This window comes from Cheilinus undulatus, linkage group 18, assembly GCF_018320785.1.
Source record: "Cheilinus undulatus linkage group 18, ASM1832078v1, whole genome shotgun sequence".
Lineage (NCBI taxonomy): Eukaryota > Metazoa > Chordata > Actinopteri > Labriformes > Labridae > Cheilinus > Cheilinus undulatus.
In genome coordinates, this window is record NC_054882.1 from 2,213,205 (window position 1) to 2,229,457 (window position 16,253).

General features: G+C 31.3%; 1 protein-coding gene and 1 long non-coding RNA gene across 4 annotated transcripts in view; one reads left to right on the forward strand and one right to left on the reverse strand.

Moving 5' to 3' along the window:
* egln3 (egl-9 family hypoxia-inducible factor 3) overlaps positions 1-3,313 on the forward strand; it is a 30,947-nt gene extending 27,634 nt beyond the window's left edge. For all 3 annotated transcript variants that reach the window (XM_041812083.1, XM_041812082.1, XM_041812081.1), the window contains 3 exons: positions 698-834; positions 2,739-2,812; positions 3,174-3,313. In XM_041812083.1, the coding sequence (XP_041668017.1) occupies positions 698-834; positions 2,739-2,812; positions 3,174-3,208 (246 nt within the window). In that variant the 3' untranslated portion in view covers positions 3,209-3,313. The remainder of the gene's footprint in view (positions 1-697; positions 835-2,738; positions 2,813-3,173) is intronic.
* On the reverse strand, positions 2,853-15,200 carry LOC121525886. The gene is made up of 3 exons (XR_005993274.1): positions 15,099-15,200; positions 13,384-13,606; positions 2,853-3,299 (listed from the first exon to the last, which is right to left on the reverse strand). It is a non-coding gene; the product is annotated as an uncharacterized LOC121525886 (long non-coding RNA).
* Between the last annotated feature and the right edge of the window lie 1,053 nt (positions 15,201-16,253).

Below are 16,253 nucleotides of genomic sequence, written 5' to 3' on the forward strand. Positions count from 1 at the left end.
CCAGTTTTTAAATTGTGTTGATAGGCCAAGAAAAACCAGACTTATGATGAATAATTTGCGCCATTAAATGTTGTATATAACTTCTTTTTGCTAAATTTGTACACACATTTTTGAAATTTACAGTTTATATTTGCATCCTAAGTTATAAAAGTGGTTCAAACCAAAATTGTTCCGACTCAAATTTGATGTTTGTGTGTTATATTAGGTCCAGTGTGCTGATACAGTATGTCAAAATGAAAAATAGAACTAAAATCTCACATGTGAGGTTGTGTAAACCGTTATTAAGGTGAAATATAAAGATAAAACTCAAAAGTAGTCAAAAACAATTATACCCCAGACCCCAGAGGGATAACATGCTATAGCCGACACAATATGAGATTAAACTAGGGCTGAACAATTTCGAAAAAATATCTTGAATATCAATTAGATATGAACTGTTTCATTAAAGGGAGTGGTAATTTTAATAAAATTCTAATATTTAATGAGAAAAACATGCAAAAATGAAGCAAATAAGATATTTTTTGTACACTATTCTCAAAACATGCCACTAGAATGATTGCATATGGAATGCATAACATCTCTGCTTCAGGATCTGGCCTAAAAAAAAGATCCACCATGCTGATTTTTCTGGTTTGTGTCAGAGAATCTGGTCATGCTTCCATCAGCTGATCCTTGTGTTGTTCTTTTTGTCGTTCAGGAGCACGGAGGAATCCTCCGGATCTTTCCAGAGGGGAAATCCTACGTGGTCGACATCAAACCGCTGTTCGACAGGCTGCTCTTCTTCTGGTCCGACCGCAGGAACCCACATGAGGTGCAGCCCTCTTACGCCACCAGGTAACCAGCCAATCAGCAGGATGAAATCAACCAATAACTGAAAACTGAATAGTTTATACCTAAAGGACATTGGCTTTTAAATAATTCATTAATTATTACAGATTTATCGAGCTGACCTTTCCTCCATCATTTCTTACCTGAAATATTTGAACTGGCCTACATCAAAGTCAGCTTTTATAGCAAAATAAGTCTTATTCTGTTTTAAGTCAACTTTATTCTCAATTATTATTTCAAATAATTCTCCCCAGTCCCTAAATAGTGATATAAAATTAAGTTTTATATTCTCAAATAACTGAATTAAACTCTGAGTGCCCTTTATCAACAGGTAGTTGGCTCCATCTGCTGGTGAAAATGTGTATTAACACAAAAACTTGAGTTGATTCTAGAAAAGGAGCGTCTCAAATCACTTTACCTGGTTCTTGTCATGAATATAAAGATGTACAGCCAAGGGTTAACGGTTTCAAAATGTATGTATATATATTTTCAATTTTGCGTTTTAGTTAGGACTAAAAGTTATGGTTTGACTTTTTGTTTAATATTTTATTCTTTACATCTCATGACTTTAACTTTTTATCTCATATTTTTACCTTTTAGATTCATATTTTTACATTTTAAATCCTATTTCGACCTTTTAAAGTCATGATTTTGACTTTAATCAACTCCTAATTTTGACTTTTACCCCTTTTTTTTAACCTTTAAAACTCATTATTAACATTTTTTCATATTTTGACCTTTAAAACTCACAATTTCGATGTTTATCTCACATATTATCATGATTTAGATTTTTTTTTGTCAATTTTGCTGACCATTTCAACTCCTAACTTTGACTTTTAGCTCTTTTTTAACCTTTAAAACTCGTGATTTTGACTTTTATCTTATGTTTTGAACTTTTTCAACTCCTAATTTTGACTTTTAAAACTCATGAATTTGAAATTTAATCTCATATTCTGACATTTTAAACTCACAATTTCGATGTTTTTCTCACATAATGATTTTGATCTTTTTTTTCTCAGTTTTGCTGACCATTTTCAACTCCTAACTTTGACTTTTAGCTCATTTTTTACCTTTAAAACTCCTGATTTTGACTTTTATATCATATTTTGACTGTCAAAAATCATGGTTTCAATATTTTATCTCATAGTTTGCCTTTTAAAAACATTACCTTTAACACTAAATTTGACTTTTTGAGTTTTTAACTTATCATGTTGACATTTTAATCTCAAAATAATTTAGGTTGGTTAAATGGTTAAATATTGGCCCTGTTAGGCCCTCAGGTTAGACCCAAATTCAGAATCCAGCCCCTGCTGTGATTGAGTTTGACACCCCTGATCTGTGTGAAAATGAAACTAGGAAATATAGAAAAATGAAATGAAGTCTGAAGGGGGAAAATTGCAGATTTCCATCTCTTCCATGGCCTTATTTTGTGTCGTCCATTGTGTATGTGGATGAAAGAATAGGAAATACACACACACATATATATGTATATGTATATGTATATGTATATATATATATATGGCCAGGATTAAATTGTAAGTGTAAAAAAAAGAAATCTGTTAGATAATTTCTTGAGGAAATATATTTCAGATTTATTTCTTCCATCACGCATTTTAACAAGCTGCAAAAAATATCACTATGTTCTCAGAAATTAATCATAATTACCTGTATTTTTACATTACTTTTTGCTTATTTATTCTACATCTTAACCTCTATCCTGTGTCTTTACACTTCTGTTGGCTTTTAAAAAACTTGTGCAGTCAGTGCAGAGGGAGAGCCAGGCATTTTTTGGCTTAAATTGAGTATTTATCTATGAAAAACTACATTAAAGACACTGGTTTTAATGTAAGAGCTGTACAAACATGTTAACTGCTATCAAATGAGTAAAAATCTAATGTTTTTTGTTTCAGATACGCCATCACAGTCTGGTATTTCGACTCAGAGGAGAGAGCCGAGGCTAAGAGACGCTTCAAGAGCCTGACAGGTATTCACAGACATGAGCACACACTGGATATAAAGGGAGAAGTAGTTCACTTAGAGCCATTTATTTTTCCTTTTCAGTCACACATTCAGTGACTAATAGAAGAAGTGTTTTAGCAAGTCAGGGTGAAAACAAGGGAACAAAAAGTTCAAAATATGAGGAAAAAAAAATTTTTGCATGTAGAAAGTATGAGAAACACATTCTTTCATTTCTTAGCATTTTGAAACACTCCAACGTAAATGCACCTGTACCTTAGACTTCAAATCTGCTATCTTGTTAGGGTAGTTAAGAAGAGCATACAAGTATTGTAGAGAATACTGGTGATCATTTGCTCTAGTTTGACCTTTTTGTTCATGTGTTTCAGCTTCGACACAGCAGCAGGCCGGCAGCTCCAGCTGAATGTGAGGAAACATCGCCACCTGGTGTTTGACTTGCTGATCAGCAGGAAAGGACGACAGGACTCCTCCAGACTCGCAAAGCTTCTGAAAAGCTGAAAGAAAAAAAAAAAGTTTCCAGTGGAGTTGAGGGGGTTATGAAATCTACAAATCTGTGTTTTCCCTCGTGTCTTTGCTTGGAGGAGGTCTGGACCGGCCTCCTGCACTGCTGAAACCTGACCAATGATGGGTTCAGGGTCCTGCAGCTGCTCTGGACTTTTCCCACTCTACATGATGTTTGTGCTGCTGATTTCTACTGAGAGAGGACATGTGGACCGCACCTTAAAGCCTTGCCCTCAGGTCTCTTAATAGAAGGAAGAGAGATAGCCAACAGACTCTGAGGTTTACAGACAGAAAGACTGAAGAGACAGGACCTGCACTTACTGTGACATTACTATGCTGTATATGACGTCTTTGTTGGACTTTGGAAGAACTTAACACATGGGAGGGCTCTTAATTCAGTCAAATGGGGATTAATAGAGGAAAGTAACTGGTGACAAAGGTCAATAATAAATACACAATGTGTTGTTGCACTCATATGTTGTTAAGGATGTTTAAAGGTGGTTAAATCTGTTGATGCTTAAAGATAATAAATCAAAGGAATTTTGACGAAGAGTGTTCTGTAATTTTTGTATATATGTATTCATACATATTCTTATGGATACTCACATACACACAGATGATCATACAACTGTACATACATACAATCATACATACATTGCTACATACATACATACATATATAAAAACATTCATACATACAAACATAAATACATGCATGCATGCATACATACATACAATAATAAATAACTACAAACATACATACATAAAATATTCATTACATAGTTACAAACATACATATATTTATAGACACATAACTACATACATACATACAAACATTCTTTCATACACGTATGCATTTTGACAAACATACGTACATACATATATACATATGTAGGACATACAATCATACATACATAACTACAAACCTACATACATGCATTAATATATACATAACTAAAAACATATATACATGCATAGATACTTACACTTTAAAACATGCTTTCATACATACATAAATACAAATATATATACATACAATCATACATACATAAATAAAAACATACATACATGCAAACATACATACTTTCATACATATTTGCATGCATAAAAACACATACGTACAATAATACATACATAACTATATAAATACCGACATATATAACGACAGCCATATATACTTTCATTCATACATGTATACATATACATACATACACACATACATACATGCATACATTGTACGTACAATCATAAATAACTACAAACATACATACATACAATATTCATTACATAGTTACTATCATACATACTTACATAGACACATAGCTACAAACATATATACATACAATCATACATACATAACTACATACATACATACATGCTATCATACACGAATGCATTCATAGAAACATACATACATACAATCATACATAGATAACCACAAACATACATATATGCAATCATACATACAGAACTACATACATAACTAAATACATACATACATACATACATATATAAATACTAACATACCTACATACATACATGCATGCAAACAATCATAAGTACATACATACATAAAAACAAACGTACATACATACATACACCGGAAATACAATCATACATACATAACTACAAAAATACATACACACATACAAACATACATACCTAAGTACAAACATACATACAATCAGACATACATAACCACACACATACATACGTAAATACTTTTATATACATATACATTTATGCAAACATAGATACATACGTACCTTCATACATACATACATGCATATATACATAAAGATATACACACAAACATACATACATATATACATACTAACATACCTACATACGTACATGCATGCAAACAATCATAAGTACATACATACATAAAAACATACGTACATACATACATACACCGGAAATACAATCATACATACATAACTACAAAAATACATACGTACATACATATATAGAACATACAATCATACATACATAACTACACACATACATACATAAATACTTTTATACACATAAACATTTATGCAAACTTAGATACATACGTACCTTCATACATACATGAATGCATATATACATAAATACATACATATAAACATACATACATGCATACATGCATGCATACATAAATAAATACATACATACATAACTACTTATATACATACTTACATACATACATAAATATTTTAATACACATATGCATTTATACAAACATAAATACAAACATACAATCATACATAGATAACCACAAACATTCATACATAACTACATACATAACTACATACATACATTTATACATACTTACCTTCATACATACATGCATGCATACATACATAAATACATACATGCACACATACATACATAAATACATACAAACATACATACATACATACATACATACATCAGACATACAATCATACATACAAAACTACAAAAATACAAACATAACTGCATCAACACATACATAACTAATAACATACATACAATTATACATACATAAATACAGATATACATACATACAATCATACATACATAACTACATACATAATCACATACATACATATATACATACTTACACACCTTCATACATACATGCAGGCATACATACATAAATACATACATGCTTGCATACATACATTAATACATACATACAAACATACATACATGAAAAGATACATCGGACATACAATCATACATACAGACCTAAATACATAACTACTACATACATATATACATACATATATACATACATATTTTCAAACATACATACATGCATACATACATAAATTCATACATACATTCAAATATACATACATACATACATAAATACATACATACGCATACATACATAGGACATACAATCATACATACATAACTACATATATACAGTCATACATAACTTAACTACAAACATACATACATGCATACATACATAAATTCATACATACATTCAAATATACATACATACATACATAAATACATACATACACATACATACATAGGACATACAATCATACATACATAACTACATATATACAGTCATACATAACTTAACTACAAACATACATACATGCATACATACATTTTTTCATACCTACATGCATGCAAACACAACATGCTTTCACGCATGTATGCATTCAAACACACATACAAATATACATACATACATTCTTTATACATAGTTACATACCTTCATAAATACATGCCTGCATATATACATAAATACATACATAAAAACATGCATACATACATAAATACATACATATATACAGTCTAACATACATATATACAGTCTAACATACCTACATACATACATGCATGTATACATACATACATGTAAAAAAACATGCACATACAAACATACATACATACATAACTACAAACATACATACATAAATACAAACATACATACTTTTATATACATATGCATTTATACAAACAGACATACATACATACAATTATATATAGATAACCACAAACATACAAACATATATACATACTTACATACCTTCATACATCACATAACTACATACATAACTACAAACATACAAACATGCACCAATGCATACATAACTACAAACATAAATACAAACATACATACAAACATACTTTTATATAGATATGCATTTATACAAACATACATACAAGCATACATACAATCATATATAGATAACCCCAAACATACATGCATACAATCATACATACAGAACTAAATACATACATACAGACAGACATATAAACATACTTAAATACCTTCATACATACATCGATACATACATACATGCATATATAAATAAATACACACATGCATGCATATACACATAAATACATACATACATACAAACATACATACATACATCAGACATACATAACTACAAACATACACCAATGCATACATGACTACAAACATACATACAAACATGTATACATAAATACAAATATACATACATACATACAATCATACATACATAACTACATACATACATACATACATACTTTCATACACATTGTTTCTATACAAAAATAAATACATACAATTATACGTAGATAACCACAAACATACATACATACAATCATACATACAGAACTACATACATAACTACTACATTTATACATACATACATACATACCTACATACTTACATGCCTTCATACATACATGCATGAATGCATACATACATAAATTCATACATACATACAAACATACATACATTCATAGGACATACAATCATACATACATAACTACAAACATACATACATGCATCAATCTATACATAACTTAAAACATACATACATGCATAGGTACTTAAACTTTCATACATACATGCATGCATACATACAATCAAAAAAAATAACATGCATTCATACATACAATCATACATACATTAATACAAATATACATACAAACAATCATATATACATAACTAGGTACATACATACATGCAATCATACACACAACAACAAACATACATACATTCATACTTCCATACATACATGCATGCATACAACTACATACATACCTACATATATAACGACATTCATACATACTGTCATACAAACATGTATACATACATACATACAAACATAAAAACATACATACATATATACATACATGCATGCATGCATGCATCCATACATACAGACATACATACATGCATGCATGCATCCATTGAACATACAATCAAAAATAACTAACTACAAACACACATTCATACAACATTCATTACATAGTTACAAACATACATACATACATAACTACAAACAAACATTCATACACACTTTCATACACGTATGCATTCATACATACATACAATTAGACATAGATAACCACAAGTTTACATACATGCAATCATACATAGAGAACTACATATATAACTACATACACACATACATACATACATACACACATACATACATACATACATACATATACACATACTTACGTACTGTCATACATATATGCATGCATATATAAAAAAACATACATACACACTAAACATAAATACATACAAACATAAATATATACATAAAAACATACGTACATACATGCATACATACATGCATCGGACCAACAATCATACATACATAACTACACACATACATACAGACTTTTATACTTTTATATGCGTTTATACAAAGATAGATAGAATCATGTAATTATACATAGAAACCCACAAACATACATACATACAATCATTCATGTATAACTACATACATACATTCATGCATAAATTGTACGTACAATCATAAATACTTAATTACAAACATACATACATACAACATTCATTATATAGACACATAACTACAAACATACATTCATGCAATTATACATACATAACTACATACATACATACATGCTTTCATACACGTATGCATTCATACAAACATGCAAACATACATACATATAATCATAGATAGATAACCACAAATATACAAACATGCCATCATACATACAGAACGACATACATAACTACATACATACATATATAAATACTTACATACCTTCATACATACATGCATGAATATATAAATAAATACAAACATACATACAAAACATACATACAAAAAATACAAACATACATATATACATAAAAATATACCTACATTCATACATGCATGCATACATACATAAATACATACAGACAAAAATACGTACATACATGCATACATACATGCATCGGACAAACAATCAGACATACATAACTACAAACATACATACAATTATACATACATACATACAAACATACATACATACAGTCATACATACATAACTACACACACACATACAAACATACATACTTTTATACACATATGCATTTATACAAACATAGATACAAACATGCAATCATACACAGATAACCACAAACATAGATACATACAATCATACATACAGAACTACATACATACATGCATGCATACATACATAGATACATCAAGCATGCTAACATACATAAATACATACATCGTACATACAATCATACATACAAAACTACAAACATACAAACATGCATCAAAACATACATAACTACAAACACAGAAAACATACATACATAAATACAAATATACATACATACAATCATACATACATAACTAAATAGATACACACATACTTTATACACATAAGCATTCATACAAACATACATACAATTATACATCGATAACCACAACCATACAAACATACAATCATACAAACAGAACTACATATGTACATACATACATACATATATAGATACTTACATACCTTCATACATACATGCATGCATACATACATGCATGCATACATACATAAATGCATACATACATACATAGGACATAGAATCATACATACATAACTACAAACATACATGCATAGATACTTACACTTTCATACATACATGCATGCATAACTACAAACATACATACAGACATAACTATATATAAATACCTATACATAGATACATACAAAAATACATACATACATACATGCATGCATACATGCATGCATACAAACATACATTGGACATACAATCATACATACATAACAAACATAAGCACATACAATAATCATTATATAGCTACGAACATACATACATACATACATACATTCTTACATAGAAACATAACTACAAACATACAAACATACAATCGTAAATACATAAATACAAATATTCACACATATAATCATACATACATAACTACATATATAACTACTATCATGCACATATGCATTCATACAAACATACATACATACATACATAACTACAAATACATACATACTTTCATACATACATAACTAGATACAAACATACATACATGCATGCATACATACTTTCAAACAACATAAATGCATACATATATAAATACTTACAAACATACATACATCAGACATACATACATATGTACAGTCATACATACATAACTACGAACATACATACATGCATACATACTTACATACTTTCATACATACATGCATGCACAGAAACATACATACATAACTACATGAATACATAAATAGATTCTTACATACATACATATATACATACCTTCTTACATACATACATGCATGCATGCCATACATACCTACATACATACATACATACATATATACATACATACATACATGCATGCATACATACCTACATATATACATACATGCATACACATACATACAAACATACATATATGCATGCATACAGACATACATAAAAACAATCATACATAAATACAAAAATACATACATACAATCATACAAACATAAGGACATACATACTTTAATACATACATATATACATACACACATACAGACATACTTACATACATACATGCATGTATACAAACATACATACACACAATTATTCAAACATAACTACAAACATACAATCATACTTATAAATACAAATTGAAAAACATACAATACATACTCACTTACTTTCATATATACATACATACATACATATATGCATGCATACAGACATACATAAAAACAATCATACATAAATACAAAAATACATACATACAATCATACAAACATAAGGACATACATACTTTAATACATACATATATACATACACACATACATACATACATACATACTTACAGACATACATACATACATACATACACACACATATTCAAACATAACTACAAACATACAATCATACTTAGATAAATACAAATTTACATACAAACAATACATACTCACATACTAATATATACATACATACATACATACATGCATTCATACACAGCTACATACATACATACATACATATATACTTACATACATACATGCATGCATGCATGCATACAAACATACAAGCACATCATTATTCAAACATAACTACAAACATACAATCATACTTAGATAAAAAAAATTAACTTACATACAAAACATACATACTTTCATACATATATACATACATACATACATACATGCATGCATGCATGCATGCATGCACGTATATTTACAAACATATTTGGCATACAACCATACATACATCGCTACGAAAAAAATACATACATACATACATACTTACATACATACATACAATCAAACATACATAACTACAAACATACTTACAATCATACATACATAGCTACAAACATAAAATCATACTTAGATAAATATAAATTTACATACATGCAATACATACTCACATACTTTCATACATACATACATGCATACATACATGCATGCATACAATATATATATAATACAAACATATATTGGGCATTCAATCTTACATACATCACTACAAACAAAATACATACATATATAAATACATACAGACATAACTACATACATACAAACATACATTATTACATGCATACCTACAAACATCCATACCTTCATACATACTTTCATACATACATACAATCATACATACATTACTACATACATACATAACTTCAAGCATACATACATACATACATCAGACATACAATCATACATAACTACAAACATACATACATAACTACATTCATCCATGTATAGATACATACTTTCATAAATACATGCATTCATACAACCATACATACATACATAAGTACATACATGCATAACTACAAACACACATACATACAATCATACATACATACATACATAATAAATACATACATACATAACTACAAACATACATACATACATACATACATAACTACAATCATACACACATACATACACACATACATACATAACTACAACCATACATACATACAATCAATATAATAACTACATACGTACATAACTACAAACGTATATACATAAAATCATTCATACATAAATACATACATAACTACATACATACACACATACATAACTACATACATACCTACATACAAACATACATACATAAGTACAAACATACAAACATAACTACATTCATACAAAACTACAATAATACACATATACATACATAACTACATACATACATACATACCTACATACATACATACAAACATACATAACTACATACGTAAGTACATACATACATACACACATACATAACTACATACATACATAACTACATACATAACTACATACATACACACATACATACAAACATACATACATACATACATACATACATACCTACATACACACATACATACAAACATACATACATACATACATACATACATACCTACATACACACATACATACAAACATACATACATACATACATACATACATGGTAATATTATGTTTCCTGTTTTTGGGTTATTTTGATTATTGAGCATAAAATGTTTTTAAAATCCTATCTTAGATTTCCTTTCACCGTATGCAGTCTTGTAAGTTTTTTGTTTTTGACTCTTTAAATGGCCTCCAGCGCTCTGTGAACGCTGCGTCCTCCACCAACCGAGGAAGGACGAAGAGGAGACTGATTCCACTGATGCAGCAGATTTGTTGAGCGGCGTGTGAAGCGGCTGTCACAGAGCGTGTGTATGAGAGAGGATGAATAATTGATGCTCTGTTCAAACAGCTCTTTGGAGATGTTATTGAGTCCTGAAAGAATAGCGCTCGCTGTGACTTACACTGCCTTTAAAACCTCATCTGTTGTTTCTCCACAGCTGGACCGGGATGACCCGAGTCACTTTAAAACAACTTGTTGAAGTTTCTGCTGCGAGAGTCTTTGTTGGAAAGATCTAGATTCTTTGAGAGCTCCAATGTGTCACATTACAGTATCAGATATGTTCAATTAAACATTTCAACATGAAGAAACAACTCAGAAGTGGATCAATTTCAAAATTAATGTCAAATGTTGGACCAATTTTTCAGAAATGAGTATGAGACAATGCAAACTGATGTGTTTCCATCCACTGCTGATATGCAGGCATTAGAGTCAAGAGCAGGAGGTTTCACTACACATGAAACAACTCACAAACGAATGCAGGAGGAGAGAGTTCAATGCTGCATTGCATTATAGAAGCTAGTAATGAGATAAAGAAAACAACATGATTTTACAGGTGAAAATGGAGTTTTGAAAAAAGTATTTTCTCTGCAAACAGTGCTTTTTCCTTCATGCTAAATTTCCCAGTGAATACAACTTCCAGCAGACTGTGGCGATGAAGAGATTTAAACTCACCTGCAGGTTTCAGCCTCTAGATGTCTCTGTGACTCCACCAGACAGAGTTACGTCTCTCTGGAAGAAGAGTCAGATGAAGATAATCTGATGGGGCTACTGGTAACTCTTGTAAAAGAAGACTTTATTCCCCTCTATTTCCAAATTCCTCTGCTTCATCTTCAGACCACTCTGTGGTTCTTTCACTCCGTTATTGGCTGCAGATGTCAGCTGGTTGGACCAGACTCTGTGCAGAAACAAAACATCTAAATCAGCGTTACTCAATCCTGCTCAACCAAAGAGCAGAATTGTTGAAAAATACATTTGCAAGAGCCACAGTCGTAGTGGTGAAAAGTGACAAGAACAGCTTGAAGTCGCAATAAAAATAGGTTGAAGGGGGCAAAAATTGTCCAAAAGTGGCAAAAACGGGGCACAAAAAAATAAGAGAAAAGTGACTAAAATGGGCAAAAAGCAGTCAAGAGTGGCAAAATAGGGCAAAAAATAGCGCACAAGTGGTATGTAATGACAATACATAGCTTAAAGGGGTTAAAAAATGGTGAAAAAGGGCAGAAATGGGATAAAGGTGGCTAAAAGAATTTGCAAAAGTGAGCAAAAAAAGAGGAAAAAATAGGTACTCAATGGCAAAAGGTAGCTTAAATGGGCAAAAAATGTGTTTTTTTAATGGTATAATGTATCTTAAATAGGCAAAAAGTGGCGAAAAATGGTGAAAAGAGGCAAATATGGGATAAAGGTGGCTAAATTAAGTTGCAAAATGGGCAAAAATTGGATAAAAATGGGTACTTAATGGCAAAGGGTAGCTTAAATGGGCAAAAAGTGGCAAAAAATTGTGAAAAAGGACAAAAATGGGGAAAAAGTGGCAAAAATGGGCAATGAGCACCCACAACAACCAATGAGAGCGAGCAGACGGAGCAGCATCACCTGCTGGATCATAGACACTTTCACTCTCAGAACCACAAACAACTTCAGCTTTTTTCCAGCCAGGAGTTCATCCTGAGTCTTTCCCTTGTTTTGATTTTTGCTGCACCTGTAACACACGCCAGGGCAGCCTGTTGTGGAGGGACAGCAAGAGGAAATATCGACACGATACGATACGTAAGGCGATACAGGGGTGCCGATATCGATATATTGTGATACTATGAGCAAGGCGATGTATTGTGGTATTTTTGTAATTTGACCATATATATATATATATGTGTGTGTGTGTGTGTGTGTGTATTTAAGTAAATAACAACTGTAATTTTAAGTTAATATGGAATATAACATATAAAGATAATAAAAATGTATTAAAATTATATGTATTATATGTATAGTACATAAATATAAAATACATGGTGTATTGTAAAATAAATGGTCCTGCATCATCTAGAGTTTGAACTCTTTTTGTGCAATATGAAGATGAGGATTTTGTCCTATTAGTGGTAAAGAATTTAAATTCTTTCAGGACTTGTAAAGAAAAATGGAAAAATAAATCAATATAGAGTAAATCTTTTATATTTCGTGGTACATCAGCTTGTATGTCTTAACGTAATGACAAAGTGCTTGTGGAGGATCACTGATCCTCATGTCCTGTCAGGTTTGGTGAAAAAACTCAAAATGAGGACCCAAATGCAGAACTCAAAAGGATTTAATAAAACAAACTAAAGTCCAAAACTAAAGTCCATCACAGTGAAAAAACAACTTAGGATCCACAAGGAAAAAGACACAAAAACAAAACTTACTTTAAACAATAGTCCATCAAAAAGGCAAAATGCATGGAAGGCATGAGGAGTAACACTAGAAGTAACACAGGGAGTAACCAGGAGGGAGACATATGACGATCTGACAAAGGACAGGGAGAAACACAGAACCTAAACACACAGGGAGTGATTGCACAAAGAGAGACAGGTGTGGTAAACGAGACTCAGGTGAAACTAGTGAAGGTGATCACAGTGGAGGGAAACTGAGGCAGGAAGAAAAACTGCAATCACACACAAGGGAAGGTAACTACAAAATAAAAAAGGAAACATGGACCACTTCACAAGACAGTACCAAGAAACACACAAGGGCTGAAAGACAACAAAACAGAACACTAGAAACTACAACTAAGGAAAGACCGAAAACACAGGAGAATACAAGGGCAACAAACTCACAACCAAAGGGAATACAAAGAACACAAGGAGGGAAACTCAAACACAGGGAGGTTAAAGGCTTACCAAAAAACACTAGACTATACAAGAAATAATGAAACACAAAACTAGAAACATGAAATACACAGAATAAACACAGCAAAACACTAGAGAAACTCAAAAACCAAACAAATCAAACCTGGACATGTCCAGCTTTAAGGACTGGTGGACTGTGTTGTGAGGAGGGCATGACGTGACGGCCCAGAGTTTTTTTTTTTTTAATTGCATGATGGAAGCTGTCATTCTTAACGACACTATGATGGCACAGGTCCTTACAAAAACACAAAGTATTGACTGGGTAATTATGGTGACGTGTAAAAATCAGCGGTAGCTTCAGCAGGCTTCTTTCATGCTAGCTGTTAGCCACTAAGCTATCGCTCAGGTTGGTCGTATTGTCCAAGTATTTCACTCTGGCTTGGCATATCTTACGAACGACTTGACTCCTGTATAAGTCTGTACCGTCTTTAATGTTCTGGAAGCCAAAATAAGTCCACATATCAGCTACGAATGCAGCAGAAACTGTTCTGCTGGGTAGGCACGAGCACCTGGCTCGCTCAGACAGGAAGTCTTGCGTGATCTCGTTGTCTAAGCAGAGGAGAAGACGGAAGAGTCAACTGCTTGCTGCCAACTAGTGGTCAGGGGGTGAAATTACACCAAACTGCCACACCAAACAAATAAAAAAAATCGATACTGCATTTTGAAATATCG